The sequence below is a fragment of the Cyrtonyx montezumae genome, unplaced genomic scaffold (assembly GCF_038088225.1).
Source record: "Cyrtonyx montezumae isolate F1298 unplaced genomic scaffold, pur_monq_1.0 scaffold_36, whole genome shotgun sequence".
Lineage (NCBI taxonomy): Eukaryota > Metazoa > Chordata > Aves > Galliformes > Odontophoridae > Cyrtonyx > Cyrtonyx montezumae.
In genome coordinates this window covers 8,994,788-9,022,377 of record NW_027072041.1, presented here as the reverse complement: position 1 = coordinate 9,022,377, position 27,590 = coordinate 8,994,788, and the positions used below count along the sequence as shown (strand labels likewise).

The 27,590-nt window shown below is 37.4% G+C and overlaps 1 protein-coding gene across 2 annotated transcripts; it reads right to left on the bottom strand.

The window, feature by feature from the left end:
• Positions 1 to 1,093: 1,093 nt before the first annotated feature.
• NAA35 (N-alpha-acetyltransferase 35, NatC auxiliary subunit) lies at positions 1,094 to 27,386 on the bottom strand. Of its 2 annotated transcripts, none has more exons than XM_065745657.1 (24): positions 27,315 to 27,386; positions 26,982 to 27,041; positions 26,232 to 26,375; positions 25,133 to 25,166; positions 22,591 to 22,705; positions 21,581 to 21,655; positions 20,273 to 20,440; positions 19,483 to 19,549; positions 18,377 to 18,420; positions 17,719 to 17,769; positions 16,942 to 17,025; positions 15,243 to 15,357; positions 14,632 to 14,810; positions 13,506 to 13,565; positions 12,259 to 12,365; positions 11,963 to 12,029; positions 11,203 to 11,301; positions 8,874 to 9,052; positions 7,231 to 7,367; positions 4,959 to 5,026; positions 4,577 to 4,717; positions 3,093 to 3,215; positions 2,029 to 2,109; positions 1,094 to 1,398 (listed from the first exon to the last, which is right to left on the bottom strand). In XM_065745657.1, exons 3-24 carry the CDS (start codon positions 26,353 to 26,355, stop codon positions 1,339 to 1,341), a joined length of 2,178 nt encoding a protein of 725 aa, XP_065601729.1. In that variant the 5' UTR covers positions 26,356 to 26,375; positions 26,982 to 27,041; positions 27,315 to 27,386; the 3' UTR covers positions 1,094 to 1,338. The 2 variants fall into 2 exon arrangements, with proteins under 2 accessions (XP_065601729.1, XP_065601730.1); XM_065745658.1 differs by having other exon boundaries at positions 26,232 to 26,365.
• Between the last annotated feature and the right edge of the window lie 204 nt (positions 27,387 to 27,590).

Genomic DNA, 27,590 nt, shown 5'->3' with positions numbered 1-27,590 from the left:
CCACTTGTAATGTTAATGGAAACAGAAAAGATGATCATTCAAGCTTTTTGAGTTCTGTGAATGATGTAGATCTTGGTGTCTCTTTTACTTGCTGCTGCTCCTGGAGAAATGCAGAAGGCTTTCCTTGAGCCCCCGCTATGTAGGTAAAAAATTTCTTCCTAACATCTGACCTCCAGTTTAAAGCCATTTCCCCTTGTCCTGTCACTTATACCTGCTCTTATTAAGGCTGCTATAAGATCCCCTCAGAGCCGTCTCTTCCCCAGACTGGACAGCCCCAGCTCTCACTGCCTGTCCTCACAGGGGAGGTGCTCCAGCCAGCTGCTCATCCTCCTGGCCCTCCTCTGGAGCCACTCCAACAACTGCTTGCCTTTCTTGTGTTGGGGGCTCCAGAACTGGATGCAATACTGCAGGTGGGATCTCATGAGAGCACAGTAGAGGGGCAGAATCAGCTCCCTCAACCTGCTGCTCACACTTCTGTCTCAGGATACAGCTGGCCTTCTGGGCTGCAGGTGCACATTGCTGACTCACGCTGAATCTTTCATCAACCAACACTCCCAAGTCCTTTCAGGGCTGCTCTCAAGCCATTCTCAGCCTAGCCTGTATCTGTGCTTGGGACTGCCCCAACCCAGGTGCAGGATCTTGCACTTGGACTTGTTGAACTCCACGAGGTTGGCATGGACTCACCTCTCAAGCCTGCCCAGGTCCCTCTGGATAGTACCCTTTCCCTCCAGGGCATCAACTGCATCACTCAGCTTGGTGTCATCTGCAAACTTGCTGAGGGTGCATAAGATCCCACTGCCCATGTTGTCCACAAAGATGTTAAGTAACACCAGTCCCAACATCAGTCCCTGAGGAACAGCACTTCACACCAGTCTCCACTTGGACACTGAGCCACAACTCTGAGTGTGACCATGCAGCCGATTCCTTATGTCCACCAGACATTCCATAAATCACACCCATTTTTTCTCCAATTTGCCTGCAGCAATGCCTAGTGGCACACAACGTTCTGCAGCAATATTTTTATTCAGTGATGAGTGGTACTCAGTCTTTAAACACTATTTTCCGTCAGGGTTCATTCATGTAAGTGATTTTTGATTAAATCTTTATTTAAATCAAAGAAAGTAAACATTTTTCAACAGTACAGTTAATTAAAATCAGCTTCACGTGGGTAACATTATAAAACACCACTTTAAAACAGCAGTTGTCATTCAGTTCATACAAAGAAGGCTAGAGATATTCCATAGCTGAGTACTTTTATCTCAGAGATCCCCACTCAATTGGTACATTACTAGATAGCTGCTGGTATCTGGTTATGCTTCAGGTATCCTAACGATAGTCTCAAACAAGCTTCACAACTGGGAAGTATTTATGAGGGGAGAAGTCAAATTCTGGAGGAACCTAGAAGAGAAACACTTAGAATATTACAGTGAAACAACAGCAGGAGATAATCCCAGCTCTTCTTAAAAGTGTTCCAAACTAATTCTGGATATTCCAGTGATTTCCCCAGTGGTGAGGGGTACAGAGTTGTAAATACCTGGTGTGCATCATCTCTCCCTCTCCTGTGCCTTAGGGATTTGATTTAGTAGTTGGGTAGGGATAGTGATAGGAGGATGGTTGGACTAGATGATCTTGTAGGTCCTTTCCAACCTTATGAACCTATGAGCCTACCCTTCAGCAGGAAGTCTGAAGGCTCTCTCCTCTTTGTGACCACTGATCCTGAAAGCCATCCACACTGCTGTGTTCACACAAGTTGCTGGTACACTGATATCTAATGACTCCTTCCTGCTCTTGAAGACTCATTTTGCACATCATCCCACACACATTTTCCGATTTTGTTTCAAGGACATTTAAAACATAAGAGTTTCCTTTATTTAAATAATTACAGCAAACTTATTTCCAAGAGAAATGAATTACTACTTCCCATTTCTTTTGACAGTCAGTAACTATGGCCTGAATCTGCTAATTCAGCTGTGGTATCACTGCATATACAAACGTATTTCACATTAACTGCACCTAGTATTTTCTTACCTTAGAGTCTTTTTTGTGACCTCCTGCCAGAAGTTTCATGACCACAATATTGGGTTTAGCAACTTTTAGAATTCGATTGACCTATTCAGAAAACAGCGATAAGTTTTCAGTTGAAAGCACACGACTTCAAAATCATTTCACACTAACAATACTGCAGTCTTCTTGCAGTATCAGTATATTTCACCAGAGATGAAAGCATTCTGAATTTACCATATTCACGTTAAGTGGATTAATGGCATTTAATAAAGGGGACATTTCTTTTTTGATCAACAGACCCTAAGCCCACTGCCTTCCATGCTTACGTACAAAGACTGTTAAAATGATGACAGATTCTGAGGCTTGCCCAAAAAAACGTTCAGGCAGACTCTAGGCATCTACCCTATACAATGATCTAAACTTGAAAAGAAGCAATGCAAGTACAAACAGATGTCTTTTTCCATCCAAGTGTTCTGGGTGCATTCATACTAATCCTAACTACCCTGTGAGTCTCAACCACTTTAAGGTACCACCAGGAAACAGGGAAGAGGCACTGATTCCTAAATTAGCAGGAGAAGCTAATCACTTAACTGTTCCTAGTCTGCTCCGATGTGACAGGGTAAGTGTTCTTGCCCCAAAATATAGTCACAGAAACTCAGTTTTCAGGCGATGGACAGCAAGGGAGGAATTAACTACTAGTGTTTACAAACTAGTACTGAAAGAACTGCTGCAGGAAATGGCAGATTCAAATCTACTTTCCAGCTGTTCAAGCCATTTTTTCCCATCTCTCAGGGAAAATCATCAGGCTCCAGTTAAGCCCAGACTGTGGGGATGTTAACTTCATGGTAAAAGTGACACCAGTAGGTATCGTATAAGAACTATGTTGCTACCTGTCATCTAAGATACTCAGAAGAGAGAGGCTTAGGAAGGGTGAGGGAGCACAACCCAGGTTTTATTATCAAATGCAATGAAATGAATTGAGAATAAGATGCCACCACTCTCGTGGATCTCAAGCCAACTCCACTTAAAATAAGAACAACACATTCTGTTATTAGCAACCACTAATTTTTCCAGTATTTTAGTCTTACCTCATGGTCTGGATTTGGAATATTCTCAAGAATCATTTTAGCTTGCTGGAAGTGTTTGCTGGCTGCCATGTAGAGATCTGCTGACTGAGGAGGGGGGCTGTACTTATTTAAATCAGACATTTCCTAGCATGTTAAAGAAATACATAAACACACATTAAGACCAGTTGCTAAGAAATTGCATTCTTATTACCCTGATCAAAAATAAATTCTTATTTTGAAAAAGGCAAATATTAAGAAAAAGCAGTAAAGTTTAAAAATATATATACTTTTAAAGGCAAACATTAAGTAACAATACATTATTTAATCATCATTTTACACTGCTACAAAATACTGCTATAAAATGATACCTGTTCTCAACAACTTGCCATTCATTTGGTTATTTAGCCCTGTGCAGCAGGGAATACAATCATAGGAAAAAAAATGGAGAAAAAAATACAAAATGAAATGGATGTAATAGTATTTACTCAAAGAACCTTTACAGCAAATGATAAGACTCACACTACACAAACTTTTATTTTATACAATCCTGATGCTTCAACTTGTTGGGTTTTTTTTTGTTTGTTTTTTTTGTTTTTTTAAGAGATAAAGACTGCAGTAACAGGGAAGAAGCTATGTCTTAATTTCCATGACATGATACTAAATGAGGTAGGGGTCTGGTGCACAAGTGTTATGAGGAGCGGCTGAGGGAGCTGGGATTGTTTAGTCTGGAGAAGAGGAGGCTCAGAGGAGACCTTATTGCACTCTACCACTTCCTGAAGGGGGGTTGTGGTGAGGAGGGGGTGGGCCTCTTCTCCCTGATAGATAATGACAGGACGAGAGGGAATGGCCACAAGTTGCGCCGGGGAAGATTTAGATTAGACCTGAGGAAGCATTTTTTCTCTGAAAGAGTGGTCAGGCACTGGAATGGCCTGCCTAGGGAGGTGGTTGAGGCACCATCCCTAGCACTGTTCAAGAAGCGTTTAGATGAGGTGCTAAGGGATTTGATTTAGTAGTTGGGTAGGGATAGTGATAGGAGGATGGTTGGACTAGATGATCTTGTAGGTCCTTTCCAACCTAATGAATCTATGAACCTATGAAATGAGGGAGTGTGGCTGGCACACAATATATTACTGTTTCAGTACCAGACGGATCTGTATGTATACATTCAAAAATTGGCCAACAGATATCTAAGCTGAACAGGAAATATTGAAATTGCTGTATCTGAAGCAGAACAATCCCCCATTTCACTACAGCCTAGTCACCAACTGGAAGAGTAGCACTGTCACAGTGAATACTATACTGAATAAAAGTCAACAGGGTTCTCTTATGCTTCTCTTTAACAGCAGACTAATGGGTGTAAGACCATAAATTGCTGACTGGTAGATTTAGAAGGTACATGAGAAGAAAATACAAATAATGTAGCCCTGAATCAGTTTATTTACAGACTAATTGGATCAGGAAAAGCAATTTTGTGGTGAGTGGTACTGCATTGCAAAATTACTCACTTTAAACTGCAAGTAGTGCACCGGGGGTGGTGTGATAACACTGTTGAATGGAGCAAACCTGTGCTCATATCGCACTTGCTCACTATCCAATTCAAACTTAGGTTTTCTTACTTTGCCATCCATGTCAAATGCGATCATTGTCTAAAAATCACAGGACAGAGAACAGTGAGAAGTGTTAGCTTTATGTCATCTTTTGCACAAGCAAGATGAAAGCAGTAATTTAGCTCTAATTGGATAGAGACAAAACAAGCAGAGAATTTAACACAATAAAAACTTGAAATTAATTTTCAGTCCCACTAAATGCAAAGAGGGCGTGCAATGTATACTTGATTCTCATTCAAAAAGAAAAGAAGCCACTGATCAGCAAGCATGTAAAAATTACCTTATACATCCCAGCACACATATTTTGGTACGCTTGGCTCATGGTGATCTCTCTGCTGAGAGGGCGAACTGCAAATTTTACATAAAGAATTTTTTAATTCCACACAGGTAAGAGAACTTATTTCAGATCAAAACATTTGTGTGATATTTTCAGAAAGTGATGTAATTCCCAATTCTCAATATCCCAACTCAGAAGGGACTCGCAAAGTATCACTGAGTCAAACTCTTGGCTGCACAAGGACTACCCAGAAATATGACTAGAAGGAATGGCCTCAAGCTGTGGCAAGGGAGGTGCAGGTTGGACTGTAGAAACACTTCTTCTGCCCAGGCTGCCAAAGAAGGATGGTTGAGTCACTGCCCCTGGAGGTTTTCAGGAAATGTTTAAATGTGGCACTAAGTGACGTAATTTAGTGGGGAGATATTGGTGGTAGGTGAATGATTTGATGATCTCAGAGGTCTTTTCCAACCTTGGTGATTCTATGGATCCTATGAAATTCAATCTGTATTTCCAAGAGTGCTGTCCAAACATGACATATTTTGTTGTATTATATGATGTGCTAAAATGCTTCTGTAAATTACTCATTTTTATTAAACTAGCTTCTTACAATATACTGCTTGTTGATTTGCATTAGGAACGTTGTTTCTAACACACTTCTCACTTTCTCAAGTGAGTTTTCTCTCCCCTCTTGAAGTACTTGAGTTTCCATGCAATTACTGAATGTATGTAACTGTACTTGCACAAAAATAGCTGAAGAAATTTCACCTATTATGATAATATTGGCATCTGTTTCTTCCTAATAAGCACAGACAAGCCTAAGAAATATGTGTAAAAGTGCTAGGTACCAACTGCTGGTATTCAAAAATTTTATACAAAATGAACACTAACACGCAGCAATAACTCACCTATATAGCAGAAATCAATACTTGCACCATTCCCTTGCATCTCACAGCTCACTTTCATAAGAAGGTGAGAACCCTTAATGGACTCAGCACCCTTTTTAAGACTAGCAATTAGTTTCCCTTTCCATCTGCTCCATGCACTTGGGTAGTGTTCTGCACACACTCCAGTTTAATAGTTTCAATAGCATGTTGTGCTGAAGTTAAAGATGCAAGCTAGCTGGCTGAGACTGATCTATTCAATGAAAGAGACTACACCTTCTACATTGTAAATAATGAAAGACAACTGGAGCATGAAGAACATTAACACTGGCTCTTGATTACACGAAATATCACAACACATAATTACAATCACATGAATGTTATATTGCCTTCAATGAAATAGATTCAAACAGCCAAGAAAAGGTTAAAGCTTTTTTAACGAGAAAGATTTTTACTCAAATAATGTTCCTTGAACTTCTTCAGCTTCCAGTGTATAACTAGTGCCAACTGGCCCAGTATTTGGCACCTTTTTAGAAAGTGTAACATACGGTAGCATATTTTCTGAATTTCCAGAGCAAAGAAAATTCAGATGAAATAATCTCAAGGTGTTCACTTCTAATTGTTCTCCTTGACTGGATGACAAGGATATAAGTACACAGAAAAGAAGGAACAGCAGAGAACTAGACTGTCTGTACAAGATTACAAAGTTAATGCTAAGGTAACTTCAATTTACTACAATCTCACTAGCCACTTTGGCATGGCAAAGCTATATTAAATACTACTTAATGAATGGGTTTGGCTGCCTCTATAGCAGACATGCTTATTGCTCTGCCTAGAGAATCAATCTGCTATGATATTGAAAGAGAACTTCTCATTGTCTCTTATGTATATATACATCAGAGAAAGACAGAAATTATAAGTGAGATTTTTGCCAACATTGCTACCACTGAATTTAAACAGGGCAACTCAACATTTTAAAAGTAAGAAACATTCTGAAGACAAATTACAGAAATATATTGAAAGTTTGGTCTTTGAATCTAGCTACAGAATCTAGTCACAAAAAGCATGCCTTTACAGTGTATAATTCCTCTGGAAAGCCAGTATTTTTCAAATACAATTGCTGTGGGCCTGTTATATACATCTCACAGCATCTAGCATGTAACTACTGGTGAAGCTATGAATACAAATTATTATTATTTTTTTAACTTATTTAAAAAATAAGGAAAGTAAAATTCTTATGCAGAGATTGATTATTTTAGTTAAAATATTTTACTTTTGGCCTTCATAAACTTCAGGAAGTTTTTTACTACTTACATGAGTTCTGACTCAATTTTTAATTTCAGATCAATATTACCACAAGAAGAGTAGGAAAAACAAATTCTCATCTCAGATACCTTTTTTCTTCTTCTTAGTTTTCTTGCTGCTACGGCCTTTCTGTTGTTCTTCCATTATTCTCTCTTCTGCCATTTGAGAGCTGTCAGCACGGCTTAGTGTTGACATCAACCAAGCATAGAGGAACTCTGATAGGTACCTGTGAAAGAAACAGTACATTGTTGAAAAGTACTGCACTGCAAAACTTAATGTATGCTTTCTAACCAAATTCTAAGAACTACTCGTAGGAACAAATGTTAAAGCAGTTAAATCCATCCAAATCCATAAAAAAATGTGTACAGATGGAAACAATGAATTATTCTGTGTTCTGTTTTATCAAATTTCAGGTCTTAAAAATCCACACATTATCACAAAAAAGTGCCAAGTCCACACTATATACACATGAAATTCTTTAAGAGAAATTTTACTTGAATGTCAGATGGTCCAATAAGTCTCATTTCAGAACAAAAGAAAATAAAGAAAAACAATTGAAATTATAGATCCAGGCCTCATGAAGAAAAAATAATGCTTTGTTAGGAATTTGGAACTCAGAACATTACTGTGTAATTTACAGGTTTCCCTTTTTTTTTTCCTTCATATAACGTGTAGAGCTAAAACAGCAGATGTAATAGTTCTGACTATGAGTGATTTTATTAAAAAGGGCAAAGGAAAAAATCAGGCAGGTAAACACACTACGTTACAGAGAGCCTGGAAATACTACTTGTAAGGTAACACATGCATATTGCCAACTTCTGCTAACTACCTGCAGCATTAATTTCCCACTTAATGTGGGAACACCATCAACAAAACAGTGCAAAAACAATGAAATGCACTGAAGTGCACGTAAACCTGCCTAACTGCTCAGACAAAAAAATGACACCTTATGTGACAGTTTATTGCTAGCTTCATAAAAAAACAAGCTAACAAAAAAAACCCAACCAACAAACTCAACTCCAAAAAATCTCCACTCAGGTACAGAAGTACTTCATGGTAGATGAGATCAACATTAAATTTTTATTGCTGTATTGAAAAACAGAAGTATTTAAAATCTTTGCTCATTTGGAACAAGCCACCTACTATGAAAAATACCTTCACTTGAATAAAGGATGGTGGGCGAAAAAAGTACTTAGACTTCATATAGGGCAGACACTTTCAGTAAAAGCAGGTAACTCATCAAATATGTTCAAAGAATAAGATGTGATTTTTACATAGTCATCTTTCAGACCACAGTCACAACTTAAAACAGAGAATTTTTTAAAAATACTAGGGTGGTCATCAAAATAACTGTTCTTGGTAGCACAAAGACAGAAAAGAAAACAGGAAATTGCCTTCCTCCTGCATTACTGTCTGTCAATCAGTGTATTTCCATCCATACAAATACAATTCCAGTGTATTTTCATTTGAAGACACTGCTTTCAAAAGTTAAATGAGAGTCAATTACTATTTTGGTAACAACAAAGTACAGGAATAAATAAGACTAGAAAAGAGACCAATAGATTTTTCTTGTCCATTTTTAACTTAATGAACTGGAAACTAAATAGTGTTTCGAACAAGCCTGAGATTAAAAGGAAGTGTTAAAATCTGTGTGGTTTTTTTTTAATGCTTGCATTTAAAACTCAGGGCTAGCATCCCTCCCCCAAGAACTGCCAAGAAAGCATTCTCTTACCAATATATATAGTAGTATTCATGCATACTGTAAAGTTCCAACTCAAATCCACTCAGAAGGTACTGTATCATAATACGGAGGTTATGATATAAGACCCACGTGCCCAAGCATGCCAAATGCTGTCTTTGTGGCTCCTGCTTCAGTAACATACTATGAAGGGCTGCATCTACTTTTTCTGCCTACAAAACAAAACAAAAAAACAAAGGCAAACTACTCAATAGCAGACAGGTTGAAGAACATAAGACTAACGGTACATTGAATTTCTCCCAGAAATAAAATCTTAAAGAAATAGAATAAAAATACTGTCAACAAAGCTATGCTCCGAATCTAAAACAGAAATGCTTTACTAGATACTGCTGTGTCTATGGTCTAGAACTGCCAAGAATTATAAATATTTTTCACATGAATATAAGGAAATTTTATTGAATGGAAAAAATATTTAATACAATAATTCAGGGAGACAAGACAGTTAGCCAACAATACCTCTGCTCTCATTAACATTTTAAATTTTAAAACTATTAACAGTCATGTGAGCACTGGAACTCAGAAAACACAACAAACTACTACTTGTTTTTCTATATTTGCAATCATTGCTTCATTTTATTTTTTTTTAAACCTGGTTGCAATGAAATACTGTATTTCAAAGCTTGGTATGCAAGTGTGTTTACACTGTGGTCTACCAGAAAAACTAGAATGTTGGTAACACCCATTCAGTCATAAAATGTAGTTGTAGAGAGAATGTGAAGTCTCTCACAGGTGGAATAATCATTAGTCCCGTGAACATATTACCCTATTGTACATGTTAGAAAACAAAATAAAGTGCCTCAATCTCAAGCAAATAACCTTCACATATGCTAGAATACATAAACTTTTCCCCCAGCTCCAAATAACTGTTCTTAGCACAAAGGTCCTGGGAAATACTTTATTTCATTACCTTTGACTACCAAAGAAAACATTCCCAGTAGAAAACTTACCTTCCCCTGTCTCTTTTACTGTCTGTTCTGGAGAAAAATCCCAAACAAGTTGGAGTACATATTTTAAATAATTATTGTTTACGTCACATACATTTTTTTAAATTAAAAAAAAAAAAGCCATTTTCTATTCTGTAGAGCTATACATCTGAATTTTCAGAAGTGTCCTGCAAAGATGTCTCAGAGAATCACAAAACAGCTTAATTGGGAAAGGACCTCCAAAGATAATCAGGTCCACCGTTTAATGGAAAACAGGGCCTAGATGAGACTGTACAGCATCCTGTCCAATAGTATCTTGAAAACCTACAGTGATAGGGATTTCACATTACTGCTTGCAGTAATGATTGTCCTCACTATAAAAAAAATGCTTTCTTATATCAAAGCAAAACCTCTCTCATTGTAGCTTGTACCTTTTGACATTTGTTTTCCTCCTCTGATTGCAGTTTAAGACATGTACTGTTACAGCTATTTAATCCTAATCTAATCATAAGCTCCAGTTATGCTGGAGACAGAGGTGAAGAAGGTAATGAGAATTTCTACTTTGTCATAATTATTAACAATCAGCTCTGCTGTTCTGTTTATCAATGGGCACATGCCTTCCCTGTGTGCTTCTGCTTTGCTCACGTGAATAAAGAAACCTTTCTCGTTTCTGTCACCTTAGGCCATTTCCAAACTTAGTTGATCCTTAGCTTCCTTGATGGCAACCCTGCATGCCCAACCAACATTTCTTTAGTCATCCATGCACAGCAGGCTGCTTTTCCATACATTATATGGTTCACTTTTGCTTTTACGCACACTCAAGCCTATTATTTAGAAAGAGTTGTCTTCTGCTCTGCCTCTTCCCTTTACCTTCATAGAGAATGGACTGCTGTTTGCCAGCAGTAAATTCAGTAGGGTGTTGACCCTACTTGGTGTGTTGAGTATCTGTAGCAAGAAGCAGTGCTCAGTGCATTTCAGGAACCTGATGAACTTCTGCCTCATCCATATCTCCCTGCTTACAAGATTGGAGACTGACAGTTATAAATCAGACAGAAGAGTACAAGAAGAGGAACTGTCACTGAATTACAGACATAACCGTAGTTTCCCCAAAGTCTACTTGTAGGACAAAGTTAATCTAAAAGAAAAAAAAAAAACAACCCAAAAACTATCTTTTTGTTCAGCAGATCTAACAAAAGATAATTTGATTCATCCTATATGCTTCTTGGGCTGAATTTTAGGAATCCTTGTTTTAAAGTTGTCATAAAGACACAAGGACAGAGGAGTTGCTTCTTTTACATATAATCTAATACCATATGCTCCAATCTGGCAGAAATATACCTAGAAAGAAAGGTTTGCTGGCCTGCTACCTAGAACATTACCTCATCCTGAAGGGTGGCAAACTCCTCTAGAATGTGACCCAGTTTATCTCTCTGACGAGCCCTGTTGTGTCCATGGATTTGAATCAGACTACAGAATGGCTGAAAGAAACAAAGCATAGTTTCAATTTTTCAACGCAACTTTGTGGAGGAGTACTCCAATGCCTACCCAGGCGTGCTTTATATATCTATGATTAGATGGTAGAGTCCTTCAGATTCCCTAGGAAGCCTGCAAGCTAACAGGCAAGCAAGCAATCTGGAGAAATGAAAGTGCCCACCTCTCTGTACACAGTCAACAAGGGATTAGGTAAGCATCTCTGAGGAATCTCATCACAAGAGACTGCTAGTAGGAAGAGATTTAAGTGTATGAAATACGATCTCCAATATTTTCTGGTATTTTTGTTGCTCCATCATAGCAATATAAGGAATCTGTTCAATTTTTTTTTTTTTTAATCAGAGAGAAGGTAAAAATAATTCAGTTTCTACTATGCATGTTTTGTGGTATGAAACTACCCTGTGATGAGGTAGCTGGTGCAGATATCTTTTAACAAACTTAACAAAAGCATTAGTGAAAAATCTGGGAATATAATACAGGCAACCAAAAAAAAAACAGTTTTCTGCCTTTCAAAGTGTTACAATTTTTTAGATGGCCAACTCTTCCAATTCTGCCTTCATAACAGTTATCTAAAATAACTGAAAGGTACATTTAATCTTGAACCTACTCATATATGAATTCATTTGCTGTATGGGAACGAACACCTACCCGAACACAATGTGTCACAAAGGAATCAATGTAGTCCTTAGCCTGGTGATTGTTATAAAGACAACATCTAGAAGGGAAATATCCACATATGGACATATGAATTTAAAATGTCACCACTCTATATAGCACAAAATTCAGTAAGAAATATAAGTGCAGAAATAGTAACTAATATTCCCAAACATTAACCACAAATTAATAACAAAAATTGTATGCTTTCCATATGTTTGTCTTCGTAAAAATAAATATTTTTCATTGTATTATGTAAACACATGCAAGTCAATTCAAGACACACTTACTTCGGAGAAAGTACTGGAGGACTGACAAAAGATCTTAAAGCATCTTTCACCATGTCTTGCATGAGGTGAGTACCAAACACCTTCTTATTATCTACCAGAAAAGTTGTCTGAAAATGAAAATGTACTTTTAGAAACATGGTTTAGGTTAGAAGTAATGCTCAGAAATTACAAACAGGACATTCTTACAATACCTAAATGTATCAAAATTGCTTTAAATATTAAGACAGTCCATTAGTTTAAATTAGTATTAATTTAAATATTAATATAGTCCATTTAGTTGATATCTTAAAAACAGAGGCATATATAGATCAGTCATCTGCATCAAATTTATAAAATACAAAATATTATGCTACTAGTTGTATAATACAGGACACCTAAAATTATTTTTCTTCAAATGTGATTAATCATACAGATGTTTCTGAAGGTTAACAGAAAACAGCCTGCAAAGTTTCCCTGGAGGCAGATAAAGTCAAATCTGTGAAGAATGGGACCAATGCAGAACTTTTCCTATCCTACAGATACTACTACTTTAATTGGTCATGTTCACTGCTCATTCCACTCTCATCTGTGAGCGCGGTGCCCCTTTTCTGCATGGCTCTTCAGCAGATGGGAGAAAAATCACTGTCACCAGGCACCCACAGGGACTGCACAAATGCACGCAGTGGAAAGGCAGAACACACATGTTATGAAAATGTTTTACTTGACAATAGTTATTCTCCATCAGTTCTACACATGGTTTAATTAGGATCAAAGGGAAAGACTTTATCACAACCAGGGACAACCTACGCAGATCAAAACCTCCTATAAGGAAGGAAATGTATTTTATTCCAGGTTAAGGAATACATAATACTTCTTCAGAGAAAGTAAAGCAGCAAGTAGAAGACTCTGCTGCATCCTGACCATCAGTTACTGTTGCAGCAGCACAGGTAGTCTGCACATGACTAGTCCCAGACTAAAGTCAGCACGTGCAGAGCAGTAGAAAAATGGGAGTACAGAGCCAGTATTAAGGCAGAGAAAAAAGGTTCAACTCTGTGTCTTAATCAGTAGGTACTAACATGGTCTAAATTATATTTTAAAATATTTTAAAACAATGAGATCAGAACATACATCTGATACTTGTAGCTCCAGAAAATTTTTACAACCTGTATAATACTAAGTGGTATGCAATAATGTAAATATTTAAAGCAAGGGGTTGAATCCATATTTCTCATGAAAGCCAATTACTTTGCTCAAAGACTGGAACTTACTTGTAACAGAGATCTTGAGAGAACACATGGTGATTGCTCACTAAACTCACAGAAAAAATCCTAATTTGAATCAAGGAAAGAACAAAACAAATCAGTTTAATATGACAACTCTTATATGTAGTTGCATTTTTTACATACATATCATGCACACACATACACAGAATTCTGTAAATACACACAGAAAAATATACACACACAGACATGCAAATAGCACAGCTAATACTAACTGCAATAAAGAAAGAACAAAAACTATCAACAAAACCTTTTATGAGCTTATAACCTATTTCTTCTATAATTATCAATAATAGAACAGAAGGTTTTAAATTTGTTTTTCTCAATTGAACACTGAGATGGTATTATTAAAGAAAAAAAGGAAACTGTGAAGCTGTTAATGTCTCGCCCATACCAAACCAAGTTTGTAATAAAACTGCAGGGTTTAACTGGTAGCAGATGTTTCATGCAAACATTGCTTTGACTCACGAAACAGGAAACAGGAAGACAAAGCATTTTTGCATGGTCTTTGGACTATGCCTGACTTAACTGGGGCTCCTTTGTCAGTCTGTGAACACCTGCTTAGAGAAGCATTTAAATCTCTTGTAACTAATGTAGGAAGCAATTGAGGGCAGAATTTCTTATTCAAGAAAGGTCACACACTGCCACTTAGCTTTATTTCTATTCAAGGAATAACTTGCTTAAACAAAAATGTATTGTGCTCCTATGTTACGGAAATATATGTACAAAAAAGAATATTGCAAGGATGACGTTCTGCTATTCCAGACACAGCTCTTCAGATAAAGAAAAAAGTTACAGAGAAATTAACTTCCTTGCACTCTGCAACTGCAATGCATAATTATTATTTAATATGCTATGGAAAAATTAGAAGTTTGAGAAGAAAAAAAGCCTTCATCCAATAATAAAAGAAATAAGACCAAGTATCAGGAAAGATAGCAGATACTGAATTGCACACAGCAATAGAAAATATCAAAAGATATATTTATACAGCACATTTTTTCTGCAGTGTAACAGCAATGCATGTATGGAATGATTTTTTTCCATAAGTCAGACTAAATAATATGATTAAGTAAGATTTTATATTTGCCTATAAGTATGAAATATTCATACTTACCAATATACAGTGCAGATTCGTTAAGTTCACCACTTCGCATACAGTTTTTATTCGGTCTATTAGTTTGGAAAAATAACTGACCATTTCTTCCCTTTTAATTATTTTTGCATATCGAGGGAAAGTTGGAGGCAGCAACCTCTGATTTACAAGAGGTTCAAAGCCCATCATGATAGGGTGATCTAACAAGGAGGAAAGAGAGAAAAACCGCATATAAGGTGACTTTTCAGAACTCACTTTAAACTTAAAGGTATATGATATTAGTGAATCAATTAGCCTAAATGAACTTTTAAAGTGGTATTAACTTCTAATGACACTAACCACACAGCTGAGATAATGATTACTATTACAAAGCCTTCAACGCTCCAGCAGTTACCTGTACAATGTGGTGTTGTGTCCTGTCCTGAAATGGCATATGCAGTGATTTGAAATGCAATGCACACTATTCAGTGTTCCCTTAACTCCAGATTTTGAAGTAACATTACCACTTTCAAAAGAAGCAACACTTCTAATAGTTCTAATAGTTTGTATAATGAGTAGTACTACCTCAAAACAAGTTTTTTTAAAATAGACAAATATCAAGAAACGTATTTAAGAAAGGAAAAAAAAAATACCTCCTTTAGTGGTATCATTCTGTGCCTGTATACCATGATGCAATGAATTATGGATAGCAGACAGCAAGTCAGCTGCCTGAGTCATCAATTTCTGAGCTTCTGCAACTGCACTTGTCTGAAAAGCATAGAACAGTTACTCACTTCTTGAAACAACATATTTTGACCACAGAATTCATCTTAGTTTTGGAGAAAAAGTATGATATCAAAATTACAAATTCTTGAATGTACCAGCTCTGCAGAAAACATTTTTGTGCAAAAGAAGTGTTCTTTATATTTTTCATATCTGTACCTATGTACAATACTGCATTTTACAAAGTATTTTTAAGTAAGATAAGCCTTAACAATAATTGCAACTGAGAATCTAGCAGACACTACACACAAATCATCTACTCTTGTTTTTTTTTTCTTCTCTAGATCTATAAAAATCTGACAAATGAAGTATCCCAAAGATGAAAAAAATTCAGAATTCTTAACAGTACAGATGGAACAAAAGCTTTCAAGCAAAATGTAATTACTACATAATATCAGAAGAACCCACGTTCTCATCAGAAATATTCATATATATTTTTTTTAATAGAAATATTAATGCTGATATGCTGAATTCTCTCACGTGCTATGAAACAAAATCTTAGCAAAAAGAATACCATTTAAAACAGCTTTCTGTAAAAACAGAACTCTGTTTTATAAGTACTAAGCTAATGGTCTCTGAAGAAGCTTCAGAGATTTTATGTATCTAACATCAAACTGAAATACAAATTCCTTTGGAAAAAAACTAACTCCCTGAAGAGCTAACAGAAGCTGAACAATATCCACAGCTCTGCATAATATCCTCTTAAAGTTATACTATATGAATAAGCTGCTAAGCAGGTCTAAAATAAAATCAAAGAAGGCTAGGAAGTAAATAACATACACATAACTCGTAGCAGTTAATACATGCAGAATTTGCTTGTAGATCACTTCTACATCATAGATAAATTTCTACTTTACAAATGATTATACTCAGAATGCAGCTGTTCTCAGCTACTTATTTTAAGTTTTCCTCATCACTGGTGTTTATCAATAATACTTGCATTTGACTACTTTAAGTTTTAATTTAATCAAGGACTTTTAAACCAGCCAGTATGCAACTGCTCCAACAGCAAAACTGGCAGGAGCACAACTCCATGCCAGTAAACAAAAAACTAAAATGGAAATAGTAAGCAACATACAGTTACCGACTCTTCTATAATGTAATTCAAACAGGAAGATTGTCTTATGTGATGAACAGTTCTAACTCTTTACCATAAAACAAGCAGTTTCCTTTCAACAGCTAAGAAATCTTATATTTAAAAAATAATAATAAATTAATCCACTGTATTAAAAGTTGTTACTTTCCACTTCTCAGACTGAATAAGATATATTTATGCATACTCACATGGAAGAAAAATACTAATGATTCTCTAGTGATGAACAAAATACAGCCCAACATTTGTTAACTTTACAAGCTCATACACATTACATATAGTGTTTTCTGGAAAGCTATATTAATACCAGCTATTGTAACTTCACATGTCTTTGTAAAAACTGAAAGAAAACTGAGCAATAGCTACTATCAGGGCTTACTTTATCCTGCAGGAACATTAATTCAGATTTACAAAATATCTGTACTACCTTAGAGAAAGGATCACAATGCAAAACCATAAATAAGTTAAGGACATACCTCTTTTTTGGTAAACGCTATAAGAACAGTCAGTAGTACACGGGTAAACTTTACTCTGCTGAATACAGCTAAACATTGTTGATGCTGAAATTAAAAAAAATAAAAAACACTGCAAATTACTAAGCAATCTCCATTAAATCCTGAAACTTATTAAAAAATAATTACAGACTTAATGAATTATACTCTCTCACTGGCTAGAGCTTCTATGCAAATGCCATTTCAGTTTCAGCTTAGGGGAACAGACACTGGTTTTCTCTCTTTTTTTTTCCCCCCAGAAAATCCTATTATAATTATTTTCTGAAGAAAATATATCACTTGGAAAGAAAACCCATGCCCTTCTATACCAGCCACATCAAATACATTAATTACCATCCTTTCTGGAATATGCTACACTGCTTTCACCTTCTGCTTCTAACTTCTCCCTTAATAGAGAGGCTACCAACAAGAGTAAAAGCTGTTGGAAGAAACACAGTTGAGAAGGCACAAGATTGGTAAGACCTTCTACTTTGCTAATCATGTCTTCCTGAGAGGTAGGCAGAAAAATAGCAGCACTGGAGCAGCACTATTCTGCCACCAGGATTAATCTGGAGCCCTTACCCTTTCAGAGCTTAAAAGTCAAGGCACTAGACAGAGCTATGTTAAGGGCCATTAGTAGTTGACATACAACAGGTGTAGCAACAATGGTGACATACATTCCCCACAAGCTGAACTACTCATTTAAGTAACACTGCACCAATTCATTAAGCTGAAAGTAAAAAAATTAAACCAATTCATTACTTCAAGTTCAACTTCAGGATCTCTCTCTTCTCCTTGTCGACTTCGAGTGCTCTAAAAGGTTAAGGAATTTGAAGTAATTTATTAAAAATTGCAAAGGAAAGTCACTGATAAAAGCCCTTTATCTTCTCTAGAACAACCACCAGTTAAATAACACTTAAAAAAAGAAAAACTTTAAGTTGAAAATTTCTTAGTATATTATCCAGTTTATTAAGTAATCTACAGTAACCATACTTGCCTCAGCATACTCTGAAAATAGTGCATTTACCCTCCCTATGGAAATTCTAAACCCATTTTGTATGGTAAACCTTTTGTGATATTAAGCATCAATCTTCTTCTGTCAAAGTACTTGCATAAAAGCCAGAAATCAAACAGCACTTTCTCTGTCACAGCCTAATGTCACCCTCTAACTCACCATTCCATTTATTTCTGATGATCTAACTATCAATTACTTTAGAAATGTCTTAAGAGTTTAGCATCTTTAGCTGGAAGAACCATCATTTTACACAATCCACTATAGCAATCCTTCTGAACAAAACACACACACTGAAGAAAAAAAAACCCACAACCAGCACTTACTAACAGAATTTTATTCTCCCTCTCTAAAACCCATGTTAAGCAAACTTGACATATAATCAGCAAAGCAAAAAAAAAGAAATACCTTCACTCTTCTTTGCATGTCATCTTCCACATCTTTTAGCATACCTGGAAAAGGAAAAATTCAAATAAGAACACTTCTCTGCTTTTAAGTGCACCTTCATCACCTAAATCAAAAAAGTTTTACGAGGAAATAAACGCTAATGGAAAAGCTCAAGCATACATAAAAGTGCATAGAAAGACTACAGTACACATGTATGCATACAGTGATAATGTTTGTTATCCATAGATTTAGAACTACAAGAGAGGCTTTTCCTAACAAGCAATCTGTTTAGATGGCAATAAGTAGCAAAGTAGAGAAGCAGAATGAAAGCAGAGTACCTTCTAGCGGCTTGTAGCTGTCCTACTACTAGAGGATACCACGGTTATACACATGCCTGGCACACAGAATCACAGACTGACTTGGGTTGGAAAGGCCTCAAAGATCATCTAGTTCCACATCCACAGCCACAGGCAGGGCTGCTGACTGCCCAGGGCCCCATGCAGCCTGGCCTTGAACACAACCAGGCTGCATGGGATGGATGAGGAATCCACAATCTCTCTGGGTAGCCTGTTCCATCACCTCTCTGAAAAACTTCCCTCTGTCATCTAATCTAAACCTCTCCTTCTTTAGTATAAATACATTCCCCCTTGTTCTCTTACTATCTACCTGTGTAAAATGCTGATATTCTTCCTGTTTATAATCTCCCTGTAAATTCTGGAACGCTGTCTAACGAGTTCTCCCTGAAGTCTTCTCCAGGTAGAACAAGCCTAGCTCCCTCAGCTTGACTCTGTAGATGAGCTCCAGCCCTTTGATCATCTTCATGGGCCTCCTTAGGACCCTCACCAAAAGCTCCACATCTCTTCTGTTCTGGAGCCCCAGACCTGGATGCAGTACTCCAGATATTAAAGCACCTCTTTTTCAGGCATTTGAGAAATAAAGAGACAAATCACTTCTTCAAGAAAAAGGATAACTGGTCCTTCTTTGTACCCAACCATCAGTTTTCATAAGAGTAGCACAAAACTTAACATACAACATTCCTACTAGTTCATTAGACTCAGCTGAAAGTAACTGACATGCTTAAAGAGAAAGCAACTAATAGGTAAATACACAGAAAGTAGCACTTGTACCTGTCACTCTAAGATCTGTCACGCTGTTGGCCATTTTAAATCCATATGTCATTGACTGAAAGTCTTCCTAAAATATAGAAATTGCACAAGTATGATTAGTGAAATATACAGCTACAGTTTGATTTTTGTTGCCATTACCTAGACCAAATATGAAGTTAAAGTTTGGTTTTATTCTACACAGTGGAATACACCCCAGCTATGAGTGACATTCCTGCTCAAATTGTGCATAACGGAAATACAACTTTCCTCTTACTAAGCATCATCCTACCAATATGTTCCACAAACTATGGATGCACATTACTATTTAATCAATTTCAAGACTAGTTAATAAAAAGTAACTTGTCCAAGCTCAGAGAAAACAAAGGATTTCTCCAATACAAGAGAGCAGAAAGGACCAAGGTCCTTTCCAAAACAGATTCTAATTCCAGTGATATACAGACACTTCAGACAGATGAACACGGTTACCTAAAGTAGAAAGTCAAAAATTAAACCAAGAAAAACAGAAAGAAAACCACAAGTAAATCTGACTTGAAATGGTTAGCCACAAGATTTGCATTATTTCCTGAATAAAGTATCTATGTAGCTCAAATACTTAAACAAAATATAGAAAAAAGCTTTTTCTTTACACTGCATTATAAAGAAATTAGGTGTAATACTTTCAGGTGCATGAACTGCTTCTTCTATGGCACCCTTCAATTAAGCAGTAATAAAAAATTCTCTAGAACTGTTTTACTTGTGTAAAGAGCCTACATACAATGTTGCACACTTAGCAGCATATCCTGAAACATACCTCCTCAAAAACAGCTGCTTTGTTGACTTTTTCTCTGGCAATATCACAAATTTTTAGGATCCCCAAAGCAAAAGCCTTCATAGCAGGATCTTCTATGAAGTCCGGATTATGAATGTAAAGGCAAGTGAATACTGTCTGTGCCAAGGAATGTCCCTCTAACCATGTAATCTAAGGAAACGAAAATAAAATGTTTTATTCATGACAGACAAGTCCTCATTTTTACATTCCCCACTCTTCTTGTACATTATTGTGCTTCAGCATGTAATTAAGGAAGTCTGTTTCCCAACAACTTTTCACCTAGCAAAAAAGGGATGGAGAAGGTGTTTCAACCTTTAGACCTTCAGCTAAATTCTGGTGTGGGGTAAACTTCTAAAATACTCAGCTCTGATCAGTGTGGCTTAGACATGACATTAAGTTGAGAGATTATCAAACACAGAAGTTTCCTTTACACAAATCCAGAATGAAAAATGAAATTAGCTATGAAACAATTCAGCAATATTTTGCATAGCTCCTTTTCACAATCCACTCTCCCTACTACTTTCATGTTTTTAAACTGAAGGGAAAACTGCAATACTTTAGAACATTATCTACCTTGAAATACAATGAAATACAGTATGGTAACATTCCTAAAACGACCACAGTTTCTTTCTCTAAAATCAAAGGAAAAAAATAAAAAAAGTCTGTGAAATGGGAAGGAGAAGAGATATCTTACACCATATCAAATACACGGTGACATTAATATGACTTTCTGTGAATAAAATGAAGAAATTTTACCAACATCATTTTAAAGGATATCTAAAAATGTTGTATGAATCATTTACTGAGCAAGTTAATGTACATATATATAAGAAAAACAGTCACAGCTAGCAAGTAACTGATAATTCACATCTCCTTTTTAAAGCAGTTTAGATCATTTCCTTTCTACTTTCAAAACGCTGATGAAAGCATTTTGGCTCTAAAAATCTGAGCAATACTTTACTAGAGATTACTGTGCATTCACTTCGTATATAGTAAACACTAATATACAGTAGGCAACAAGATATATGCAAAAAAATAATCATAATTCCCAGACCTTACATTATTCAAAACGCTACCAGTTGCCTTCCGTAATGACTCCTCAGAATAAAAAACAAACACATGTAAAATGAAACCTATCGCCTGTTATACAATGAAAATTTCTCAATAGAAATCAAAATGTAAATTATCTATTCTCTGCGCAGTAGATCACTCTTGAGTTCTACTCATTTTCCTTTTTTCAATCTGTATTGAGTAAGAACATAAAACGCCTAATAGCAGAGAAATCCTTACCAAGCAACAAAAGCATGTATCCATTATTCCTATCAGTTCAGGCGAAGTGAGATCCTTTATTTTAATGGTGCCATCCTGAAAAAAAAAAAAAGCAAGAAACAAAAATTAAGAATAAGGAAGACTATAGCCAGAAAGCAACTTATTATTTGTACGACTGAAAAGAAAACTACAAATTGGTTAAGGCTTCTGAATATTTGTATGCTTTACTGATCAGCTTCATAATGTTTCAAGAATTCTCAAAAAGTTTACTTTCCATCACTGTGTGCAACTTGGACTAAACACAGAGCTCTTCAAAGAAAGCGATAAAATAAAGCTTCTAACCCATAAATGTCTAATAACAGCTTAAAACTAATTAACAGGCAACACTTAAAAACATAAACAGCATGTAAAGTCACAGTAATGACTGACCAAGGAATACTACACAGGACTTATCCTCTGAAGGCTGCTTTTACATTGTAGATACTTGCACAGAATTCTACTGCCTTGAAGGATCACGGAATCAGAGACACCAGTTCTTTAATTTTATTTGTTCAATGTAAGCAAATCTGAATTAAGAATTAGACTGCTGTAACTTTTCGCAGGTTGCTCCCTTAGTCCATTCAAAGCACTATGGTAAAGAAAAAAAAATTGTCCTCTACAAGTACATTATTTCTTCCAAGTAACAGTCTTTCAGCGTACTTTCATTAATAACGATGATGCATCAGAAGTTAATCCTCACTGTGAACGCTGTTAAATTTAACAGCATCAGTTCATGCTATTGAACTCAACTCACAGTCACAAATAGCATACAGAAGCTGGCTTACCTTCATCTATCTTCATATAAAAGACAAAAGATGCGTGGGATGACTTGCAAAACTATTTCCAATATGTATTTAATAATTCTACAGTAATTTTCACCGGAAGAGTTAATATCACTGTGTTGTAATCAACATAAAAGGCAAGTACTACAAGCTACTCATGTAATTCTCTTACAGCCAGTGAGAAGACAAAAACAAGGAACACCCACAAACCTTAATAGCTTGCTCGAAGTTAAGAACTTTTCTATTAACTTGGTTTCCAATCATACCAGCATCCATCTTAGGATCCATCATTTCAATGGCAGACATTGCTTCAAAAAGACCAAAACTAAGGACACCAAAATAAATATGTTCCAAATTTAATTACTTTTATACCAAACAGTTTTCACAAACCAGTGTAAAAGAAAATACAACAGACTGAGTACACTATATTCTGACTGCTGACAATAAGCTACCTCAACACTATGACTGATATTGAGGGAGCATGGTTTTCAAGAGTCTGAGGACTGTTTAACAACTATGTCAGTAAACTGATGCCTAGAAGTAAAAGCGTAGTCTTTTTTGAGCTGAAGAACAGAAGAACACTCCTTTGCTAAATATCCCACTTCTAATCCTAAGCAAGGGTAGACAAAGGGTTATTGCGCATTCTAATTCTGAAAGGCAGTTACGTATAAAATTATGCCTCACGCTTTGATTCTGCTGAGCTGACATCCTTGAAAATAATTCTAAGCCATTAAATAGTATGCTCCTGCCCATATTCTAAGTTACTGGTCTCCAGCAAGAACTTTTTTTCCCTTTTTTTAAATGAAGAGACCTACATATCTTAATAATACACTTAAAAAAAATATTTTAATGTCACTTCATTCCTTAAAAAATCCAGCAAAATCTTAGCATGTACTTTTTGTTTATTTTTTCTTCTTGTGTAGACCTCCCAGTTTCCATTTTGGCACGGCCTTGTAGAATAACTTTAAAGCACCATCATGTTTATCTAAGCATGCTAATTGTATCTGAGGTAAATTAATTTAAAACTTCTAACTTTTTCTGCTCTTTTTGAATAAAAGTATGTCCTTGTAAAATAGTTCAGTAGGTTTACCAATTTCAGCATTACTGACAGTAACATCTAGTGTTAGCACTAAATCTACTCAGTGATAATTTAATATAACCAGTATTTGAAAAGTCATGTCTGTCAGGCAAAGACCCCAGGGACTGGAAAAAGGGAAACATCAATCCCATTTACAAGAAAGGGAGAAAGTAGGACCCAGGGAACTACTGGCTGGTGAGCCTCACTTCTGTGCCTGTGAAGAACATGGAACAGATCCTTCTGAAAGGCATGTTAAGGCACATGAGGAACAAGTAGGTGATCCAAGACAACCAGCATGGTTTCACCAAAGGAAAGTCATGCCTGACCAATCTGGCGGCCTTCTCTGATGGAGTGATGACATTATTAGCCAAAGGGAACATCTACCTAGACTTCTATAAGGCCTTTGATATGGTATCCCACCACATCCTTATCTCTGAATTGGAGAGAGATGGATTTGAAGGCTGGACCAGGGGGCTGTAGTCAATGGCTCTATGTTCAGATAGAGGCTAGCAATGAGTGGTGTCCCCCAGGGGTCCATCTTGGGTCCAGTGCTCTTTAACATCTTGAACAATTATATAGATGATGGAATTGAATGCACGCTTGCAACTTGCTGATGACACTAAGCTAAAAGGTGTGGTTGATATAGCAGAAGGAAGAGATTCCATCCAAAAGGATCATGATAAACTTGAAAGGTGGGCCCTTGTGAACATAATGAGGTTCAAGGAAGAAAAGCGTAAGGTTTTGCACCTGGGTCGAGGTAATCCAGGTATGTATACACAGTGAGATAAGAGCAGCCCTGCTGAGAAGGATTTAGGGGTCTTGGCTGAAGAAAAACTTAACATGAGCTAGTAGTGTGTGCTTGCAGCTCAGAAGGCCAATGATACCCCAGATTCCATCAGGAGAGGGTGTGGCCAGCTGGGAAAGAGACTGTTCCCCCCATTCTGCCCTCGTGAGGCCTCCAAGTGTGGGGCCTTCAACACAGGAAAGACATAGGGCTTTTTGATAGGGTCCAGAGGAAGGCCACAAAGATGATCAGAGGGCTGAAGAAGCTCTCCTATATAGATAGGCAGCAGAAACTAGGCTTGTTCAGCCTGGAAAAGAGAAACTGAGGGAAGACCTCATTGTGGCCTTCCAATATATAAAGGAAGCTTATAAACAGGAGGAAAATCAACTTTTTAAATGAGGAGATAGTGACAGGACAAGGAGGAATGGTTTTAAACTAGAAAAGATTCAGCTTAGATGTAAGGAATTTTTTTTAGTGAGAGAATAGTGAGGTGTTGCAATAGGTTGCCCAGAGAGGTTGTGATTGTCCATCCCTGGAGGTATTCAAGGCCAGGTCGGATGGGACCCTAGGAAATCTGATTCAGCACTTCATCTAGTGGCTGGCAACTCTGCCTGCAGCAGTGGGGCTGAAACTTGACATTTTTGAGGTCCCTTCCAACCTAAGGCATTCTATGACTATACTGGCAATAAGAGAAATGTTCAGCCTTCATATAGATGCATCATACAAATACTCATGAGGATTAAAAATATTCCGAGTATTTCAACTACTTTAGTTAAAGTAAGAATTATAAAGATTTAGCTGATATTGCATGACTTACTCATTATTAAGCAATAACACATGGGCACTAATTCTATTTAAAAGAAACAGAACTATCCAAAAGGCATACTTACAGTTTGTCATGAAGCAGTTCTCCTAATTTTAGTTCTACAAAGGAGCAGAACACAATAAATAATTGCAATAATTATTTCAATGTAACTTTTCCAGTTTGTGTTATTTTAAAACTGTATCATCTAATAGAGAATGAGAAGTAAACCAGGTCCTTCTACTCTTGTCTTTACTTGCCTTTATTTAGCGCTTTTACATCTGTTAGGCTAAAAATCATTCTTCATAATCTTTCCTAGTCCTCTGTGACACCAGCACCTGAATCCCTAAATTTTAAAATCTGAATAGTGTAAAACACAAGACTGCAGTTTTCCGTGCTTCTTTAGGCAGATGTCTAATTTTCCAGGAGAACTGTTTACTGAAAAGCTTGGTTTTCCTTGTTATTTTTAACAAAGCCTTTAGATATACCCGACTGGCATAAAAAGCATACATGATTAGCAAAAGGAAATTATTTAGAGATATAAGAATATTATGCCTATCACTGTGTAACTTACTGCGCCTCGTAAGCTGAAGCGTTATATTTATTTTTCCATAAGATCATCATAAAATCAATTTTAAAAAATATAAATTGGCCACCACAGCAAACTAATAGCTAACTGCAATAAAGGCTTTGTTTGAATGAAAGCAATTGTCTCCCTGAGACTGCTGTGTACTACATCACCTCTTAAGTTGAGCCTTATTTCAAAAATGAAAAACAATACACTGACAAACTAAGTGAAAAAATAATCAGATCCTGTAGATTCAAAATTCACAGAGAAAAGTGTTGATTTTGTATAGATAAATGAGCCTTCTCAGCAGAACACAGAAAGAACTCTTTGCAAAAAAAAAAAAATTAAAAAATCGAACAACAGAAAAACTATGCAAAAATGCATACAACAACAAAAAGCACAACAAAAAATAAACAATATTTATGCAATTTAGAAGAACAAGACAAAATTCTTCTGATATTTCCAGCCTTGCAGGAAGTTAAACACAGGAAAACACATAATCATTGTGGTCTGCTTGTCTGGAGCTTGAACATGGGTCAAACTATTTACTGAAGCAAAGACCTATCCTCAGTTCTTCAAGGACTCCCATTTTTCTCAGAACATGAGCACTACAACTCACCTCTACAAGCTTCTTCAAAATCCTGGGTTATATCTATCCAGTCTGTATTACTCTTTTCCATCTTGTCAGGCATACCGAGTTCCCATCCCGAATCATCATCATCTGCTGAAGCTTTCATAACCATAGTAATGCTCCTTTAAAACCATATCAGACACAATGCACATTAGGCACAAATTACAGAAAGCGCTTCAAGGAAGTTAATTTTTTTTCTGCAGCAATCAAAGAAGACAGGGAGACTGACATAGTTCCATTTAAATGGCTACTGTTACATATAATGAGCTTGGAAAGCTAATTCATAAAAGTGTCTTTGTATTCAGTTTCGCTACCACTCGCTTGTAGCCTACGAACCCTCAAAAGCTAACACCAAAACTTTATCAGTACAGAGCCATAACAACATACTGTTAAACTGGAGATAAAACGAGATATGGGAGAAAAATCTCTCTTAAAGAGGATGCACACAAAACAATTTTATCTTATGATGTTTACACTGCTAGGAACATGAATGTGCTCCTGCTGCAACGCAAAAGACATTGTTATGCCTCTGAACATATCTGTAGGAATTTTTCCTGCTTTCCACAGCACAAAGGGATACTAAGACCACCACCTCAGAATAAAGATAATTTTGGAACATGAGTGACCAACTGTTTCAAGCTGGTGAAGTCCTCCCACGCGTGGGGCACCCCGAGGAGCGCCGTGTGCTTTCCCCATGTGCTACCCGACCTTCCCACGGTCTGTGACAGATGTCAGTACCTCGCTGGCTCTCAGGAGGCCGCAAACCACCGAGCTGCGCGGGTCGCGACGAGAAGACACCTGCAGACACCGAACGAGATGGCATTAGGGCCGCTAACGTCGGACCCTCCCGCCGCCCTCAGGGCCCTCGAGCCCGCACCCCACAGCCCCCCCGCCCCCCAAGCAACTCCCTGCACCGCACACGCCGAGCGCTCCCTTCGCCGCCCCCGCCAGCCGTAGGGCTCGTGCCTCGGCTGGGAGCGATCGCTCCGTCTCCATCTCCGCGCGGGACGACGGTAGCAACCCCGGCCTCGCTCGCCGGCTCCCGCCGCCCTCAGCCCCCAGCCAATTTACCCAACCTACCGCCTCCAGCCCCACAGCCTAGCCTCAGTGACACAACGCCTGCGCGCTACTCTCCCGTCTCCCGTCTCCCTCCCTCAGCGCATGCGCGCGCCCTCGCTGCAGGCGGCTGGGACGCATCGCGAGAAGGGCCGCTGGGTTGGCGCTGCCGGTCGGGGAGGGGAGGGGAGGGGAGGGGAGGGGAGGGGAGGGGAGGGGAGGGGAGGGGAGGGGAGGGGTCAGCCGAGCGCGGGCAGCAGCGGTGGTTTCGGGGCGCCGTGCGTCCCAGAT

Bases quoted from the DNA above. Each gene is read 5' to 3' on its own strand.
- NAA35 (XM_065745657.1), bottom strand. From the start codon at position 26,355: ATGGTTATGAAAGCTTCAGCAGATGATGATGATTCGGGATGGGAACTC. The intron at 15,358-16,941 runs GTATGTCCTTAA...TATGCTTTTCAG, and splicing joins TAGCGTTTACCAAAAAAGAG to ACAAGTGCAGTTGCAGAAGC. The intron at 3,216-4,576 runs GTGAGTAATTTT...TTAACATGCTAG, and splicing joins TGCACTACTTGCAGTTTAAA to GAAATGTCTGATTTAAATAA.